The sequence below is a fragment of the Sycon ciliatum genome, chromosome 2 (assembly GCF_964019385.1).
Source record: "Sycon ciliatum chromosome 2, ocSycCili1.1, whole genome shotgun sequence".
In the NCBI taxonomy this organism is placed as follows: domain Eukaryota; kingdom Metazoa; phylum Porifera; class Calcarea; order Leucosolenida; family Sycettidae; genus Sycon; species Sycon ciliatum.
In genome coordinates, this window is record NC_088644.1 from 20,803,033 (window position 1) to 20,824,238 (window position 21,206).

General features: G+C 47.8%; 2 protein-coding genes across 2 annotated transcripts in view; one reads left to right on the top strand and one right to left on the bottom strand.

The window, feature by feature from the left end:
• The window catches only part of LOC135809136 (GATOR2 complex protein MIOS-like), a 39,182-nt gene extending 33,228 nt beyond the window's left edge, over positions 1 to 5,954 (bottom strand). The window contains exons 1-6 of the mRNA XM_065322418.1: positions 5,932 to 5,954; positions 5,248 to 5,289; positions 4,573 to 4,634; positions 3,393 to 3,466; positions 2,238 to 2,297; positions 1,780 to 1,857 (exon numbers count right to left, since the gene is read on the bottom strand). Of these exons, the coding sequence (XP_065178490.1) occupies positions 1,780 to 1,857; positions 2,238 to 2,297; positions 3,393 to 3,466; positions 4,573 to 4,634; positions 5,248 to 5,289; positions 5,932 to 5,949 (334 nt within the window). The 5' untranslated portion in view covers positions 5,950 to 5,954. The remainder of the gene's footprint in view (positions 1 to 1,779; positions 1,858 to 2,237; positions 2,298 to 3,392; positions 3,467 to 4,572; positions 4,635 to 5,247; positions 5,290 to 5,931) is intronic.
• A 9,320-nt stretch (positions 5,955 to 15,274) lies between these two features.
• LOC135809142 (tropomyosin-like) lies at positions 15,275 to 16,369 on the top strand. The gene has a single exon (XM_065322425.1). The coding sequence runs from the start codon at positions 15,395 to 15,397 to the stop codon at positions 16,121 to 16,123; it is 729 nt and encodes a 242-aa protein (XP_065178497.1). The 5' UTR covers positions 15,275 to 15,394; the 3' UTR covers positions 16,124 to 16,369.
• The last annotated feature ends 4,837 nt before the right edge of the window (positions 16,370 to 21,206 follow it).

The following is a 21,206-nucleotide window of genomic DNA, read 5'->3' on the forward strand; positions in this document are numbered from 1 at the left end:
TTATCAAAGAGCGAACTCCATCACGAAAAGGGAAACCCAAGTATTTCACGACTGACTATTCCGAAGCCGAAGTGATCGCCATTGAGGAGGGACTCCCTGGCACTGGAATTGCTATTTTGTGTCCGTCCTGTTGGTGCATACACGTGTTGCTGTGGTGTGAAAAGCAGTCTTCGTCTTCAGTTCGTCTTGTCTAGTTGTGCTTCCGTCGTCTTCTCATAATAAACAGTCTTTCCAATGTAGTTATCCCATTCATTGTCTAGGTGTGGAGATGGCACGGGGCTGGGGCAAGTGAAGAAAGTCCAGATACAACAGTGATGGCAGCGGTGATAGAAATTGTTCTATCCTGTAACGTTCTGGACTCGTCTTGCGTGGCCTTCGCCCACAGTTTCTGTCCGCAATCTCTAGTCGTCCTCTCGTTTCAAGTTTCGTCAGACATGAAGTCCCTGTGTGACTTCCACCGAGAACAAGCTTGATAAGGATGGCCGAGAGACTGTAACCAAGACTGGAATGGAGACAAAGCCTGAACAGCGGTAAACAGGCTGACAGGCTTGCGCAGTCTGGCTTGCGCTACGTCAAAGTCAACACTGGAGTTGAACCAGAGAACAAGGTTCTCCAGTGCTCACTCCTCAAGACCAGTAATGGCAAGAAGAGAACATGGAGTGAAACCTTCACAATCATTGTTGAACAATTTCTGAAAGAGAAGCAAAGCTCTTGCTGAGCGATATCTGCCGAACGATCTCGACCATTCACACACGCACACACGCACACACGCACACACACACACACACACACACACACACACACACACACACACACACAGTCGCACGCACACCCACCCAAACTTTACATTTATTTCAGTACGTTCGGTGCATCTATATAAAATACCTAAGATTTCAACAGCCGCACACACTTTAACACTGACGCACATCATGCAACAGGGAACTGCGTCTCTGTAGCTGCGGGCATGATCGATTGGGCGAATCCCGAGTGAGCGTGATCGTTACGCCAAGTCCGGAGTGGAATCCGACCACACCGGCCCTCACACCGGAAGTGGCTGGACTGGAAAAGGACTTTGACGTTTTGTGACAGCTTCCACAGAATCTTTGTACGATATGGGCGAGTGTTGCTCGGACCACACCAACTGTTTGCACTCAATCCAGATTCGCCAATCGATGACACCCTAAGACTTCCGCTCACCCAACCTGGTCGTCTGCCATTTTGAGCGCCTAAAATTCCGAGAACCTAAAATGTCTGAAATTTGATTAGTTTGTAAAACGAGCACCGTGCACAGACGTACTCCGGGGATGCTGGTTGTGCAAAGGTGCTGCCTGTGTTGACCAGAGACGGTATTATGATTATCCCTGTGTATAACTACTACTGACATGCTACATGCTTTACTGTACAGGGACGTCGGAAGGTATCCCACATTGGTCTGTCTTCACTTGTTCAACAAGGGACACAGACTACCTTAGATGACACTGATTTCTACAAGCCAAAGGCCAAACGGTAGAACTTTAGCCCCGTGGGAGAAAGTGAGAATGACATGGGACAAGGACGAAGAGGGGAGCGCTGGGCAAGGGACTGGGGGGAAAAAATGTTTGGAAAATGGGCACAAATAGCCCGTCATCTATTGCTTCAAAAATCACAAGATTACTATTGGCGGGGTTTCGGTAAACTCTTGGTGGTGATAAGTGTGGGAGATGGTAGCCAAAACAGGAGAGACACCAGCATAGTCAGGTCTACAAGTTTATGGTTTGACCGAGGGCCCGCTGAACTCACCTGACCCGCTGACGGCTAACATGCGATTGCTGTACGACGGATGCCAGTTGAAGGAGGAGAAGAAGCCCTCGCCTTTCTCTGTACACATGTAGACACACACACATACAAATACACACATACACATGCACAGACATACACGTGCACTCACGTACACGTACACAAATGTACACACACACACACACACACACACACACACGTATACACATGTACACACACACATGCGCATGCACACACACACGTACACACACACACAGTTGCTATCCTGAGTAACTCTGCCAGTACCAGGATTGAGATAAAACAAATGATAGTCGGAAAGAGGCAACACCAAACCTGGCTGATCTGACTCAAACCAGTCAAAACCTAGACAAATTCCAATGAATATAACCTAACACCGTACTCAGAGGAGTGGCGGAGTGACTATCTTCAGTCCTATACTACTCAAATTCAAGTCAACCTACTCAAAACGACTTGCTCCACAATTGCGTCCGTGACGTCGGCACCTTGAATAAAGTCTGCCTCTGAGGACGAGGAACAACAGAGGAGAGAGACCAACAAAGGCAGCACGGGATTCAGAGCAGGAATGATGTGTAGCCCGGGGGGGGGGGGGGGGATATAAAACGAGAGAGAGAGAGTGTGAGAGAGAGAGTGTGAGAGAGAGAGAGAGAGAGAGCAAGAGAGAGAGAGAGAGAGAGAGAGAGAGAGAGAGAGAGAGAGAGAGAGAGAGAGAGAGAGAGAGAGAGAGAGAGAGAGAGAGAGAGAGAGAGAGAGAGAGAGAGAGGGGGGAGAGAGAGAGTGAGAGAGAGAGAGAGAAGGCAAGTGCCGGATAAGAATGAAATCGCCCTCGAAAGTCAACTCTGCATGTACCTTTCTAATCCGGCACCATTTGTGCTACGGAAATTCTGCTGGATTAGGGAGGGTGCTGGATTAACAAATCTGATGTATTGCGCCAAAGTACATGAAAAGGCCATTTTGGTCAATGACAGTTATGCTGGCTTCACAGAAGGTACTGGTTTATAAAGTGCTGGATTAAAGAGGGACGACTGTGACAGTAACGTACAGGCAGTGGTAGAAAATCCCGACGAATCACTCGGGGCTGATGTCGCCACGGTGTGCAATGCAAAAAGTAGTCGAAAGAGTGCTGGATAGCACATACCGGTACCAAGAGTAGTCATTATGTTTTAAAATTATTCTTATCTTTTTACATCTTTCCCTCGAGTGGGTCTATTGTTATTAGGCAATTATCTGTTATAGTCACCACTATTAAAAAATCCAATCCAATCCAAGTACATAACCTCCTCCCAGAGTGTGCAACGCCTGATCCAGCTCTGCATAGGGTCTTGGTCGAGCGTAGTCGGATCTTTGCGTCATAATACCGTACACATCTGAGGGAAACCGGGAAGTCGCGGAGACTCTCGGATCAAAAACATCGCTCGACCAAGACCCTGTGCAGAGCTGGATCAGGCGTTGCACACTCTGGGGGGTTATGTACTCTTGTTACTGGTATACAGTCAGTGCCTTTCAAATGTCCAGATCTCTAGATTCAGTAGACCGCTTAACAAATTTAAACTGGTTTGAGCTTTTAGAGAGGAGCACAATGAGCATGGCACTCTTACCGAACGGGGCGTGCTGAACGTCAAACAGCCGAACGACAGCAGCGTCCTTTGCCAGTATTGCCAAGTTGCCACGTCTGCACAAGAGCACGGGGTGAGGAAACGGGACAAGAGGTACATGAGTAGTGACAAGGTGAATGCGGACTGCACTACTAGAACAAGACGGTGTGGGATGGTGGTGCTATGCATGATGCACACATGCGCATTCGCAGAGAGACAGGCGAACAGAGAACCGGGCTGGAAGACAGACGGACGGACGGACGCCCACCCATCATCCACCCACCCATCCATCGATCCATCCACCCACCCACCTATCCACTCACTTATCTACCCATCCATCCATCCACCCCTCCACCCACCCACCCATCTATCCACCCATCTGTTCTGCCGTCCTTCTCCCAATTTGCATGCCGCACGTACAAAGCAAAGCTTGATGGGTTGCAGAGATACTTAACCTCATCCTACTACTAGACAAATACTAAAATAGCATCATTATTGCCTTGGCTTTCACTAGGGAATCAAGAGGCCCAGAGGCCAATTGGCCAAGAGACGAAGTGGCCAAGAGAGCGAATTCCGATCTGTTCCTCCCTTATACAGTCGACCTACCCTTATAACGATATTTGCGTCAGACCAAGAAATATTGTTATAAGGGTAATATTGTTATAGGGGTAACTGGTTCATTTCATACACATACGTCATAATGCATGGATTTTGTTCATTTTTTACACTCTTTATAGCATAAAAAACTGACATACATGCACATTATGTACACAGCAAGGTGCCCACTGGTGCCCCCATTGCATTTCGTCAGGTCCCAGCGACTTATCAAGTGAAGCTTGCCCTACCTGGATAGTGGGCTCTACATCTTCCCTGCTAGATATTGTTATAAAATGGAAAATGTTGATTGGTCAGCCCATTTTATATCGTTATAGGGGTAATATCGTTATAGCAATATTGTTATAAGGGTAGGGCATTGTATACAGAAGTCAATGGAGTGATTTGGTTTGGCAGAAAAATATCGTTATAAGGGTAATATCGTTATAGAGGTTATCGTTATAAGGGTAGGTCGACTGTACATGCACCTGGTGCATGCACGCACACATGCGTGTATGCAATATTATGCATGCACTCAAGCGTGTGCGCTCACACACACACACACGCACGCACAACACAGATGCCTTACCTTGTAGGTGACCAGGCAATCTTGGACACACCTGTCCAGGCATGCTTAGTAATAGTCATGACGTGCAACAGCAAACACCAACAAGGTCAAGGGAAATGCCAGACAAACCTAGAAATTCTCCACAAAAAAAGCATGCAATCATGATGTCATGGCTGAATACGTATCTAAGCAGAAAGACAGAATAGGAGAGGAGAGAGATAGACTTAGCAATAGAGAAAGAGATGGGACAGTGAGAGGAGATAGTGAGGGAGATAGTGAGAGTGTGTGTGTGGAGAGAGAGAGAGAGGGAGAGAGAGAGGAGAGAGAGAGAGAGAGAGAGAGAGAGAGAGAGAGAGAGAGAGAAGAGAGAGAGAGAGAGAGAGAAGAGAGAGAGAGAAAGAGAGAGAAAGAGAGAGAGAGAGAGAGAGAGAGAGAGAGAGAGAGGAGAGAGAGAGAGAGAGAGAGAGAGAGAGAGAGAGAGAGAGAAAGAGAGAGAAAGAGAGAGAGAGAGAGAGAGAGAGAGAGAGAGAGAGAGAGAGAGAGAGAGAGGGAGAGAGAGAGAGAGAGAGAGAGAGAGAGAGAGAGAGAGAGAGAGAGAGAGAGAGAGAGAGAGAGAGAGAGAGACACACACACACACACACACACACACACACACACACAGCAGCGTAGGCATCAACAGCAGCATCAAGAGGATATTGGTCGGTCAAAATTGCGGAGATCCCAAATCAAGACGGCATTCTGCAGGGAAAGGATGGAAAAAGAGTTATGGACAAAATTAATTTTCTATTATGACAAGGAAAACAACAAGCTGTTCCATCTTAACTTTCTCAACAAGGGACACGGCCTGCCCAAAACGACACTGATTCGTACTGCAGTTAAAGGTCACATGGCAGAACTTAAATTAAGCCCCCTAGCAGAAAATGACACAGCCATCGGACAAGAAAAATAAACTACTGCTGCTGCTGCTGCTCCTACTATTGCAGCTGCTGCTGCTGCTGTTTCTGCTATTGCTGCTGCTATTGATGATGCTGCTGCTGCTGTTACTGCTACCGGTGCTGCAGCTGCTATTGCTGATTATGCTAGTGCTGTTGCTGTTGTTCTCGTGCTCAGTAAAATAATAAGAGGTTGTACTGTCGAAGAACCCCGGTAGGAGGTCAAGCGGCCCCAGGGCGCTGGCCATGCAGCCGGGAGTACATATGTACATGTGCACTGCGATCAACATTTAGAAAAGCGATCCTGTCAGCTTTTCTATTATTGTGTTCACATGTACATGTACATGTGCACTGTGCATGCAGCATTCTGCACGCACTGAGGGCGCCGGCCCTGCGTCATTCGACCGGATTTCCATGTCCAGGACAGTAGCCGTGGAGGGGTACGTACATCAGCATGGGATGCCATCCAGTGGGTCCATACAGATACCGTTAACGGCTCGCGAGTTGGTGGCACTGTTGGGACGGAACGACTCATCTGTATAGCGTGCACACACAAACAGATAAATAGACAGACAGACAGATAGATAGACCGATAGACACACATACATACACACACACAGTTCCTGCGCTTCAGAGAGCTGCAGAGAGGCCAGTGAGCAAAGAGCCCGGTATCCTAGTAATCCATTTCCCGGTCACTGCCAGTCTTGCGTTCAGGAGCACTAGTCGCTGTTCCCATCAGTCATAATGCCAGCATGCTTCTAGCCCATGTCCTGATCACAGTGTCACTTTTCAGGGGGTGTAACTCACTCATTGATCACAGACTCACCACTCAGGGGGGAGGGGGTCTGGTCTATGATGCACTGCAAGTGGTTACGGACGCCAATCTAGGTTCTACATGCAGCTATCCGCACTGCACAGTAGCACTAACAAAACACTGTTCTGACACAGCATTACCCGGTGTACCCCGTCCATGCTACCAGCCATGCACAGTAATAAAGCAGCGGTTTGCATTAGAAGTAAACAGCATTTATTCCCGTAGCTATGAAGACGTTACTTCAGCAACGTCTGGCGCTAGCCAGGGTCCACATTGCTTTAACACACAATGAACCAGTTGGGCTACTCTCCTGCCACTTTAAAACGCACACAAACTCACCGCGTAGATCATAGATCTTCAAGTTCTTCTGGCCCATGCCGGCAACCAGAGTGGAAGGCTGGTGGGGGACCCAACACACCGACACCGTGGCCTCACCATGAGCTGTGGACATCAAATAACACGGACACACACACACACACACACACACACGCGCGCGCGCGCGCGCAAATGAAGGAAGGGAAGCTTGCTTTTCAACTTGGTTTGCCAGAGAGTCGGGTTGAGGAACAGTGCTGGCATGAACCTCACACCATGCATCATCGCCTCTTTAGGACGCTATCCATTCAATTTCCACCCCCTGCCGCCGTATATACATAGTGTCTACGCATGCCCCAACGTCATCATGACAAACGCACTACAGTCACGCACGTGCACACACGTGGGACACCACCGCCCCTGGTATGCTCCCCATTCAATATCGCACAAGTGGAGAATCCCTGGATAGGCTACTCGCCTCTGGCCGTCTGGGCCATCCCTCAAATAAACTTAATACTAATAATAATACCACCCCATGATCAGGCGTCAGATGCAGCTCCTAAACTGTGGGAGAGAATAGATCAGACACACCAACTACATGTAGAGGCCAAAGGCTGAACTCCCATTTGCCTCATCCAGCAGGGATAAGCACCTAGAAAAACTGTCAGCCGAAGGACAAGCTAAACTTTTGCTCATTGTTTACTGAATGCTGCTCACCTTGTTCAAACACAGTGTGAGTAACCGCCGATATAGAGCCTTCTGTAACCGAGCGACTGCTACATACGCACGCACACACACGCATACGAACACACACACACATGCACGCACACACACAATTCTTATACCGGCAGGGTGTAAAGCAAACATAGAAAACGGCTTGCTATAGATGTACCACGGAATTTGTTACAGGCAAGTTTAAGTAAGTGGAATCAACTTACAGGAAAGAGGTTTGACCGTCCAGAACACCTGAGCAAACACACGCACACGCACACACACACACACACACACACACAAACACGCGCACACAAACACCCAGAAGACACGCACGCACACACGTACACACACGGAAAACGAAAAAAATGCAACGAGGACAGCATAAAAGGCACTGGATTCCCTGTAAACAGCAACATTCGCAAACATAGAACCATACGTTAGCACAATGCGCACACTGCTTACTTTTCTTGCCTGCTTCGTTGATATCCCAGACCAGGAGCGAGAAATCTGCTCTGGCTCTCTCCAAGCCCACCGCTATCTGCCATGTGAACAAAAAATGCAAACATGCACAGACATACATGCGCACGCGTGCATAAAGTACTTTTGTGATCAAGAACTTCAAAATTACAAAGTAAGCCAAAGAAACGAGTTGGTCATAGTTTGAGAGCGACGGATTGTATGTGTGTGAGGGACTGTGTGTGCGTGTGTGTGTGTGTGTGTGTGTGTGTGTGTGTGTGTGTGTGTGTGTGTGTGTGTGTGTGTGTGTGTGTGTGTGTGTGTGTGCGTGTCAGTGAGAGAGAGAGAGAGACCCACCAGGTGATGATGATTGGGGTTCCAGTCGACTGTGAGGCATGGACGAGGGCTGCGTGGAACTAAACATTCAGAAACAGACATGATGTACGCATGATGTACGCACGCGCACACACATGCACACGCACATATACGCGTACACAAACACACACACACATGCACACACATGCACACACAAACCCAAACACACACACACACACATGCGTGCATCCACGCGCACACACGTACACACACATACATACACACACACACATTAGTAAGGGACTCAAGACTGCAGGCTGGCTGCGACAGAGAGACAGTAATAAAAGCAGCAGAAGCAGCAGCAGCGATAGCAGTGGCGATAGAACAGACATCATCAGAATTTCCAGGCAGCAACGAGTAGTGAAGGAGAACAGTCAGATAGTGAGCGCACATACTTAGTTCTACACCAAATGATGGCGGCTGTCCTTTTTCATCAGTACCAAACCTAAATACAACACAGAGAGGTGGCAGAGTAGAGTCAAACATTGTGCGGCTGAAATGCCCAAACAAGCACTCACCATAATTATAGAGGTGCCACAGGAGCATCAAACATTGTACAGCTCAAATGCCCAAACAAGCAATCACCATAATTATAGAGGTGCCACAGGAGCATCAAACATTGTACAGCTCAAATGCCCAGACATGCACACACCATACAGAGAGGTAGCAGAGTAGGATCAAACATCGTGTGCAAAACTGGTCTCGACGTCTACCATGGTCGGCGGAGACAAGTCAGAGCGAAAGTGCACCACTCCTGAAACTTCACAGAACTAAGCACCTCTTCATTCACTTCCAATACAGTACATGAATACAGTACATGTACAGTCTAAACCGCTTAGGGGTCGTCCACAATTATCGAACTTTTTTCACGAAACGAAATAATTTCGTTATGGGGTGGGAGGGGGTTGACCAATTTCGTTTCAGAAAACATTGATACATGTACATGCCCATAGGAGCAGTTACACACTTGCAACTTTTGTTGTATTATGCATGCATATGTCAAACTTTTTTTACGTTCTGAGGGGGAGGGAGGGAGGGGTTGGGTCTAAACTAAAATAATTCGTTTGGTGAAAAACGTTCGATATTTGCGGACGGCCCCTTAGGGCGCGTTCAGAGTACCGATAAAAAGTGACGGAATGGGAAAGTCGCCAAGGTGATTTGATCACGTGACGTTACTGGCACGTTACCGGTGGGAAAGTTTTACTGCCGCGGCTGCTGCGGCAGTAACAAATTTCCAGCAGTAAAAAAGTGCTCAGGCTGCATGCGCGTTGGGAAAAAGGGAAAATCCCTTGCCAGTGCCGCGGTGAGAGCTGCAAAACGTTAGTTTGTTATCGGTGGGGTGAATGTCCTTCACGGTTTATCGTTATTCACGGTTTGACGGGATTCACGGTAGTCTGAACGCGCCCTTCGTACACACATATTTTATGTAAGACGTACTATTGTCTAGTACGCACGTTTTGCAGTTGACGAAAAAAATTGGCACACTTGATTGCAGGGCGGGTGTAGCAAGTACTTTGGCTAGGAAGTACTTTTACCGTGTTCGCTTGTGGGTATGTCCTATCAGGTTTTCACTGTAGTCCAAGTATCTATGATAAATATAAATCTGTAGACAAGGTCGAAGTCTAGTTGCTATTTACTTCACGGGCCATGGACGCACTTAGATCTACTGTATCCACACGCATGCTACTTCTTACACCACTACCGTACAATGAGGCATGTGCGTAGCACTCAAACAAACATGTGCGCGCCGCACTGCATCGACTGTCTTTAATGCTTTAATTGTTCTTATCACTGTAGCTCCTCATTGTTTTTTTTGTCGTTTTTTTTTTTTTTACCAGGCGTGGGCCATCTCCTGATGTCATAGGCGCCAAAAATAATTTTTTTAGTGTTCTACCGTATAATCCCGCCAGGGTCAGCCATGGCTTTGTAGGGCTTTACAGGGTGTTGAATACAATGACATGCAGCGACATACAGCGACATGCAGTGATATGCAGTGATATGCAGTGACATACAGCGACATGCACATAGTGACCTACCCGGTGACCATAACGCGTCCATTTTGCTGGCCAGCAGCAACGAAATGCGGCCTCTCCTTCACCGGACTCCACGACAGACACTTCCGAGCGGGAACAGACGCAGCCGAACACATAGCGCACACACGCGTGCACGCACACACACACACACATACACACACGCGCGTGCGAGCGAGCACGCGCATACACGCACACGTACAAGAAGAACAGTTATCAAGCATATTGATACTCTTAGTCTTGCTGGTTACCGAGAGTCCTACTTTCAAGGACCCTGCCACGGGCGAAGACAACACAATGTTCTCTGGATGCAATGTCGAAAATTCGCCATTCCTTGCGTCGGTAAAAAGCTAGAGTTTGGGATGCTCGGCGATACGACTGTCTGACTGCTCGAACAGATGAGGTTTCGCAAGTTGAACATCAGTATTACAAGTGACACAATCATGTGCATATCACACTGTTAGCCTGTATCATTCGCTCGTGCTATAATCTAAGCTTGCTGCAGCCTATATCAATCACACCTTCGGTAACTTGTAGTCAAGTTGCTGTCTGATGATCGATAAAACTGTGAAACTCAAAGTTTCAGTAGAAAGGCTTTGATTCCTTCTTTTCTAAGTGTGTGTATTACAAGCGATGTGAATGAAAACGATGGTGAACTGGAGTCTCACCTTGGCATTGGGAACGGTGGCATTCATCGCAACGAGAGATGCATAGCGGCCATCTGCCACATACAGCACTGGTGAACATATGCACACAGCCATGCACACATGTACATTGTCACAAGCATGTACACACACACACACACGCATACACACATACACACGCGTGCGTGCGTGCACACACACACACACACACACACACACACACACAGAACATACCAATGGGCATACGTGAGTGATAATTCTAGATATCGTATCAACAACGAAACATTACAGCGGCCGAAATGAACAAAGCAACGAGCCAACCAATCCTCAGCAGCACCAATGACTGAACGAATCATAACCAAAGCCATGAGTAGCTGCAGTAGCAGCAGCAGCTGATCACCATCCATTCCTGAGTGGCATGCAAACGCGACTATTGGCACTCATTTTGTTTCCATTCGAATGTGTTGCGTTCCTGCGTTTCCGTTTTGTTCTCACATTTTGTTGAGCTTGCATAAAGATACTGTGTCAAACAGCAGTAGCAGCAGCAGCAACAGCATCAGCAGCATCAGTAGCAGCAGCAACAGCAGCAGCAGCAGCAGTAGTAACAGCAGCAGCAGCAGCAGCAGTAGCAGCAGCCATGACCAACAGGCATGCACAGCAGCAGTATCCTCAGCCATGAGTATCAGCATCAACGGCACTAGTCGCACCCAGGATACAGAAACCAAACCTGCTGCCACAACACCAACACCTCAGAATACGAAGCCAGTTTACAGCTTGTATCCTTACCTTGAGATCCAACCACTTTCCTGTCTCCAGGAGGCTGGCCAGAAAGAAAAACAAAAGCAAGGGAGTGAGAGGGGGAGAGAAAGAGGGTGAGAGAAAGAGAGAGAGAGAGAGAGAGAGAGAGAGAGAGAGAGAGAGAGAGAGAGAGAGAGAGAGAGAGAGAGACAACACAGAGATAGAGAAAAGAAACACAGAGTGTAGAAAGAGAGCACAACAAAGATGCACTTGGCACCGGATCCTTCTATTCATTCCTACTGCATCATATACTGATGCTGTGACTTCACTGCACAGCTCTATACATATGTGAGAAGTGATGGTGGTAAACACACACGTACATACCAGGTGATGTGGTGCTAAACACAACACTACCACACACACACACACACACACACACACACACACACACACACACACACACACACACACACACACACACACACACACACACACACACACACACACACACACACACACACACACACACACACACACACACACACACACACACACACACACACACACACACACACACACACACACACACACACACACACACACACACACACACACACACACACACACACACACACACACACACACACACACACACACACACACACACACACACACACACACACACACACACACACACACACACACACACACACACACACACACACACACACACACACACACACACACACACACACACACACACACACACACACACACACACACACACACACACACACACACACACACACACACACACACACACACACACACACACACACACACACACACACACACACACACACACACACACACACACACACACACACACACACACACACACACACACACACACACACACACACACACACACACACACACACACACACACACACACACACACACACACACACACACACACACACACACACACACACACACACACACACACACACACACACACACACACACACACACACACACACACACACACACACACACACACACACACACACACACACACACACACACACACACACACACACACACACACACACACACACACACACACACACACACACACACACACACACACACACACACACACACACACACACACACACACACACACACACACACACACACACACACACACACACACACACACACACACACACACACACACACACACACACACACACACACACACACACACACACACACACACACACACACACACACACACACACACACACACACACACACACACACACACACACACACACACACACACACACACACACACACACACACACACACACACACACACAGACACATCAACAGACACCCACACACACACGTATACATCACTAGAACCCTGTGAGCTCTTCAAGGGTGCAAACTGGCATTGCGACATAACTAGCACCAACATAATGGCAACATTTCTCTTGGGCACCATCGATCCACCCAGGGTGAGAGCAGAAAGTGAGAGTTTCACCAGATTCACGCAGCTAAAGACAGAGGTCAGGCGTGAATGAACAGCCAACAGCAGACTGTACCGTATTTCCACAATTGTAAGTCGCAACCCCGTTGCCAGATTTGAGCAATACTGTTTCAATATATCCACTTCAGCAGTAAGTGAGAAAAATCATGCTCAACTGTAAGTCGTACCCCCTTTGTTGGCCCTGATGTTTGGTGTGAACATTTGCGACCTATATTGTGCCAGCACAGCGAACACAAATCGTCTCACATGCTCTGGAACGGCTCCCGAGCAGGTGAAAACGAGCCCGCACATCCATGTACATGTATGATTTACATCGATCTCAACTAGAAGTTCTACGAGCACTGCAATAGGGCTTGAAACTTCAAAGTGATGACGTCAAAAATGGCCAGGGAGTAGTAAGTTGACATCAGATTTCTATTTTGGATCCACTAAGGTGTGACTTTGCTATTGCCTCAGTATGTGGGTGCATAGCAACTCTCATGCCGTATGCATGTGTGACTTTTACTTCGCCACCAGGTGTCACCCCGCCCCTATTAGCCAAATCAGTCCGTTTCACTGGCTACATCACCTTGCTGTGAGTAAGACCGCTTGAAATGCGCTTGGATCCATACAAAAACTGGATCCAAGTGGATCCAGTTTTTGAATTTTTGAAATTGTTGCTATGCTGTGACGTAGCACTTTCAAGCCCTATACGTCGTGCCAGCGCCCGTGCCAGTGCTTTAAAATTACTGTGCCCTACAAGTAGTCAGTACACTAAGAACGTTGTGGATATCACGCAACTGCATTTATGAAAGAAAAGGGGGTTCGTCAACTGACAACCGCTCTATTCAGTTGCTATTCACAATCTGCGCATGCGCTGCATTAAACATTCTTTTGTGATGTGGAAAATTATTGACGTTTCGGGCCAGTCACCCATCGTCAGAACTTTCCTATTCTCTGTTCTGACGATGGGTGACTGGCCCGAAACGTCAATAATTTTTTTCAACATCACAATAAAAGAATTTTTTAATGCAGCGCATGCACAGATTGTGAATAGCAACTGAATAGAGCGGTTGTCAGTTGACAAAGCCCCTTTACTAGTATGTGCAATGTATAATTATTCCAATCCTGGTGGTGGCATTCAAATAATCTTCTGACGTTTCCCTTTTCAACTCCCTCAAACTTGTGTACAAAGTGTGATACATTGCATCATTTTAAAAAATAAATAATAATTAGTCGTTCGTAGGGGCCGTTTGGGAGACGGACTCACGAGTAATGATAATTATCTAAGTGAGGTTCAAGTGGCTGCGATGGAGTTTACGAACAATTCCAAAAAATCAAAATACGAAGAGTCAGCGTGGAGAAAGCAATTTTATAAGTGTAATAAAGAATACAATTGATGCAGACATGGCCAGACAAGATCGAGTTTAAACACTTTGATTCAATACACTTGTGTAATTCCAACTTCATGTGCTGTCGAAGTTCACACATCTTTCAACAACAAAATTGCAATTCACAATTCAACTCACCAGCGGAAATACGCGAAAAAGGCGAAGTCGGTCACCTCCATAGTGGACAAACTCATCCGGTACTTGCCGACACCACTGAACGTCCACCTTGGCGGCGCTCATGATGGCTACCTACAACTAGTACAAGCTCCGCTCGCCAGAAACTATATTCTCAGATCGATTCAGCCAAGGATTGAAATGGGCAAAATGTCACTTGAGTGTTTTGACAATGTTCTGGTTGACATCGACTCTTTTTGTTTGAGTTGATCGTAGATCTGCTCGTAGTCTGCATGGTGGCGGCTTGCGGGCTTTGCATACGCTTTTCTTTCGTAATCGTACAGATTGTGTGACGTCAAAAGAGGGAAAAGAGGGAAAGGCCCTTCAAAGGGTGTTACGTCGGGTAGATCAGGCGATTCAGGGTCTTTGGCAGTTTTGCTTTCGTTCTCCAGTAATATGTACTCAGGAAGTAGTTACCAGTTGTAAATCACCGATAATTTACTACTCCGATAGCATTCGATCGATCCCATCAGAATCCCATGCCCATATTCGCTATCGCTACAAGCCTGGCCCTACCGCGACGCCCTTGTTTTCAGCGCAAAAATTATCGTTGACGCATGCGCTCGTCAGTTTTTTCCCCCTGCCAAAGGTCGTCATCATATCACCGATCGGGATTGCCGCTTTGTGTGGAAGAACAGACCTCAGTGGTTTCCGATATTCTTTTGCTTTCTATTAGTTGTGGGTGTTTTCTGGTCGAAGCGTGTGCCCCACAACACAGTCAAAATGCAGGCCATAAAGCTGAAGATGCAGACGCTGACCAAGGAGCGTGATGACGCCCTTGCCAGAGTAGCCGCCTTGGAGGAGCGCGTCGAGAAGTCGCAGGGAAAGTCTGCGGACACTGACACTCTGCTCAGCGAAATTGCCACCAAGCAAGACGCTTGTGAGTCTCGGCTGGAGACTTCCCAGGAGAACATGGTCACTATGCAACAGAGCCTCAATGAGGTTGGAAGCCAGATAGATGACTGTCAAATTAGAATTAGCCGTAGTTTGAAATTATCTGGCCAGGACGATGCCAAGTCAAACAGTATGTCTGCCAGATACAACACCGCAATGAAAGCTGCTGACGATGCATCATCCACCATAGAAACCCTAAATAAGCGCATCGATACCCTGGAGGATCAGCTCGTGGCCACTGATGACCGTGTTTCCAAGGCCGATGATGCCGTGGCCTCTATGGACGGCGAGCTTCGATCAATCGTCGACCAGATCCGCAGTTGCAATGCCTCTGCCTCGGGTCAGGGCAACCGGACAAACAAACTCAATTCGCTCATCGACACCAAAGAGAAGGCGAAACGGAGCTGTGCCGGACGCCTGACCACAGCAGAATCGAAGGCCACCGCATTGGAGGCTCGTCTAGTTGAGGCCGAACAGGAGGTTGTCGAGTGGCAGGAGAAGACAGAAAACGCCAAGAAGGAGTTCGAGGAGTCGGTGAGCATGCTTGCTGAAATTTGAATTGTCTATATAGTTTTTGTTGTCGTCTTCGTCTCCTCGGTGTCACTGGTCATTTGTTCCATGATGCTTATTTATTTCAAACATTCTGATGTAATTTAAATAAACAAAAAATACTACTATATTACCTGCAAGAGAGCTAGAGGATTAACTTTCCACAGGAAGACCTCCATAACGCACCGCTGACATCACCAGATAACGCTTTTGGATGATTGGCGTCATAGTCACACCAGTTATAACTTCGAATTACAATGCGGATGGTGCACGACCACCGTGTTGTCACAGCGCCTCCCTGGACTGGGTGAAGGATAGCGACTTGGCATCTAGCATCGTGTGACATAGATACCGTATGCAAAACAACACGTACGCCCACAAACACACACGCACACACAAACATAATCGACCTTATGCCATTTGTACAGATCCACGAAATCCCATAGACCCGGTAGGGTGTTCATTGTGTGCTATGCATGCGCATTTGACCTTTTTAGTGTCATAATTCGATGACCAGCAATCGCTTTTCCAGCTTCTTCACTTTGGTTAGAACTAATGACTAGCTAGATCTTTGTCAGAAAAAGGTTTTCGTATGAAATTCCTTAAGCCCCATTCCTTAGTGGAAATAGCAGAAAACACAATAGGGTCCTGCACATTCAACACCCTACCGGGTCTACGGGATTCTGCGGGATTTTGTGGATCTGTACAAATGGCATAAGGTCCATTAGTTGGACCTATCGATTCGTTTTCGATTGGCAGGCTCGCACTATGCAGCATGGCGGCTGTGTTCAACCGCAAGGTAGAGCGGGGGGTAAAGACTGGTGGCTTGGGGAGTCTGTTAGGCTACTGCATGACATGTTACCGTAGGTGTACTATATTCCGGTGTCAGCGGTCGGAGGGATTTTAGCTGTGACTTAGAATTAGGTGACCGACGTGTCTCTTCACACGCACCGCGCCCTCTAGCGCCTTTTAAACCCATTCACGTACATGTATATACGTCTCCTAGAATGACCCCCTTGCCGAGGATGCCTGTATGCATCCAAGTACGAATAGCCGTTTTGGGCTCGGTTTCGAATGTGGTGTTTTCCCTGGTCGGCTGGTACAGTTCCTGCGCTCGGTACGACGGGTTGCGGATGTAAATACTGCTTCGTTACATGATGTGTTCTTTTCTGTGCGACGATTCAACTGAAATTACCGACTTTGCCCGGTCATATGCGAATTCGGCGAACTTGTGTATCCTATAAAACTTTGTTTCTCCTTTTGGAACTCAATATTATGTCACTGTGATGTTGACCGTCTTGGCTACCACGTCACAAGATCCGATTGCCCAGTTGCCTGGACCCTGGAGTTGTGGAGCTTGACATTGGCCCTGTTTTTAGCATCCTGTGCCGAGACGTGGATGTAAAGCCATGTAGCCCGGAATGCGTCACGTGAAATCTACTTGTAATGTCAGATGTCTGGTTTCTGTACTGAAAGGCACATGTACACCGAAGATAAAGTGTTCTGCAGTACTAGTATGTTTAGACTCATAGTTAGTAGTGCTGAGTCGGGTAGCATTTTCTTCGGGTATCGGGTTCGGGTAGTTTTCCACGGGTAGCACGGGTACCCGATAGGGGAATGTTTCCATGGCAACACCATAATGCACCCTCCCCTTACACACTGGGGGTGAACATGCAGAGAATTTGTACACGTGCACGGTGCATGTCATAATGATGTCATCTGCGACTTCGGGTACTATTCTGTGCCAGACTACCCGAGCTCCTCACGGGTAGCACGGGTACCCGAATACCCGTGCACACCCCTAACAGTTAGCCAGTTTGCAGAATGCTCTGCACCAAGTTCCATGATAGTGATGTAATGGGGAGGTTTGCACTGAGGCAAAAAGACATGTAAAGTTGCTCTCACTGAAATACAACCAAAATGTGCAAAACTGACGCCCAGGAACAGTTCCGATTTCATCACTGTACTTGTACAGTGCATGTGTACGTCCAGCTGCATTCGTACCACTTCCAGGGCAACAAGGGCCGTGCAAATTGAGGGCGCTCAATATGCACTTTGGGTCGGATTTCACCAAGCACAACTGTACATAGCCCCTACCCACCGAGTGGCTAACTCCTCTATCAGTGCTGGCCAGACAGATTTTATTGATATCGTTTTCACGATGCAATGCACTCTGTACGAGTATGTTAGACCAGTGGCGTACGCATCGCCGTTAGATCGCGTGCACGCTTGTGCCAGAAAGCGCGTACGGTGGGTTGACACCGCTGTGCAAGTGGTAGAAATCGCGCCTGCAAGGAGCATTGCATCGTGAAAAATGCTGCCGACTTGCGAAACTCTGTCGGTGTCGTCGGGATAGGACTCAATGCGGGTGTTTTATTTTATTTACACATTCCCTGGCTCGCCGTTAGACTGAGAATAGTGAGAATGAGATGAAGGGTGGCAGCCAACAACGGCGGCCAACTGTGTTGTACACTATGTGTGATGTACTGGTACTCTTGACCAGATCTGCAGAGGAGATGACCGTCTTCCTTTTTAGTGACAATGTGTGCCATATTTGGCAGTTGCAACCAGCTGTGGTACATTGTGTACGGTGTACAATGTACACAGTCTACGACCCGTTGTACGGGTTCAGTGCATGCCGCTGTGTGTATGATTGAACGGGACTTACCCCTACTGATGACTAGAAGGCAATAAAATAAATGCTTTCCAGAGCATATTTTGAAAGAGAGGCAGTCATATCGGACTATTTCATACGTGCAAACGCTCTCCACATGAAGCACTTTTCGGGCAGTTTGTCGACCTCTTCTTTGTAGGCCTCCTATACAGTGCTGGCAACTGAAATCCGACCCCTGAGCGGTGCGCTCACATCGCAAAGACCCAACACGGGATTGTAAAACAACGAAACAGAGACCGCTGGTATGTGAACGCACCGCTCAGAGCTGCAGCAGCAGGTGGAAAAATGGAAAAAATTGTTTTGAAAGCAGCAGGAACACAAACTCCCGATGAAGATCGGCAAGCAATGTGTGTGCGGTGTCCGGCATGCGCCATGCGTTATGAAACAGGAGACACTAACAAACAATTCCACCGTGAATCAGACCAGCTGCGGAGTTGCATCCTCTTGTGTTAAAGGGGAAGTTAAGGCAAAAATTAAAATTTCACCAGTTGTAGTCTTCGGGGTGCTGAGTCGAATGGTCGTGGTCCGAGGAAGCTGAGACGCTCCCTTCCTACTTGAATCCCAATCGAACTCGCGCACTTCCACCTAAACTGGGTGACTGCGCCCTACTAGATGGGGATTTGTATGCAAAATGTCACTAGAAGCGCCATTTCGTTCTTGTAAAAGCACGGATGACCGCGATTGGCCCATATGTTGTAGTCTTTTGGACGCTGAGTTGACTGGTTTTGGTCCGAAAAGGCTGCGATGCAGCGTTCCTCCTTTATTCCCAATCGAACATGGTTGAACAAGCGGTCACGTGCTCCTGCGTACGCTGGTCACCGTGCCTGCAGGGTACAACTTACTAGCCTGTTTGACCTTTTTTGGGTGCAGTCCTGTCACTCGAGTTGAACCTTGGTGTGAAAGTTGTCGCCTGCTGGCGTGGTGACCAGGTGATTTGGGCACCCAGGAGCACGTGACCGCTTGTTCAACCATGTTCGATTGGGAATTAAGGAGGAATGCTGCATCGAAGCCTTTTCGGACCAAAACCAGTCGACTCAGCGTCCAAAAGACTACAACATATGGGCCAATCGCGGTCATCCGTGCTTTTATAAGAACGAAATGGCGCTTTTACTGACATTTTGCATACAAATCCCCATCTAGTAGGGCGCAGTCACCCAGTTTCGGTGGAAGTGCCCGAGTTCGATTGGGATTCAAGTAGGAAGGGAGCGTCTCAGCTTTCTCGGACCAAGACCATTCGACTCAGCACCCCGAAGACTGCAACTGGTGAAATTTTAATTTTTGCCTTAACTTCCCCTTTAATGTACATGTACTCTTGGTTCTGCTCTGTTTCTGTCTAGCTCTGGTCGGCCTTGGGCTGATTTAGTGCATTTGAGTAGGATGATTGACCTTTTCACATATTTCTCTATGCTGGAGAGCTCTGCCCCAGGCTTTGAGTGCTGTTTGAAGCAGTGTGGCAGTCCAGACATTGGTCACTGAGCAGTCTATGACCGAATATTGAGCGCTGTGTGAGCAGTGTATGTCCAGATAATGAGCGCTGCGTGAGTAATGTATGTCCGGGCATTTAGCGCTGTGTGAGCAGTGCAAGTCCGGGCATTGAGCAGTGGACGCCCGGGTATAGAGAGCTGTTTGAACAGTGGATGTCCCGGTATTCTCGGTACAGTGCTGCCAGCCAACTGGGTCTGTTTTCCGTCCTGCGACTTCTGATTTTCCGTATTTTGCAGTGTTTTGCGTACAGCCAGTGACTATGCATGTGTGTACATTGATACTCGTACAGTATCGTGTGTTATTTTTACACTCACCGGCTAGGCGCACGTCGGTTGCTGTGTTTGCATGTGTGACTTAGGTTGACAGCACTGTTGGTATCTCCCATTTGCTGGACTTTGGGGTGTTAGGCGGTGTACGGAAACAGCCTGAAATTGTTATTCCAGCATGCATATTGTGTCTCAGTGCGTATCAGGCACGTACTGGCTCCGTGGCTACACGGCCAATGATGCGACTTCAACTGCTGTCTACTGTGTAAGCCTGGCCATTCGTGAATTTGCACGTATGCCACGCGTGTGTGCTGCAGTCTAATATGAAGCAGGGCACTACATGTACAATAAATGTGCTCTTGATGGAAGGGCATTGGTGGCAGAAGTCTCGTGAGGACCGGTGTCTGGGCAGGAAACCTTATCAAAGAATTCATCTTCTCTCTTTCTCGCTGTCTTTCTTCCATCTTTCATACTCTCCTGTCCCATCTGCCCCAACACATCGGTGAATAACTCACACAAATGTTTGTCCCCAAGGTGAACACGAATATCTGTGACTTCCATGGCCTGTGCACACACTGTAAGGAAAATGAGGGCCCAGCAGTGCATACTCCCCTGTTGAGTAGGCTTAGCTCTTCATGCCTGTCCAACTCTGAGCAGGAGGGCACAA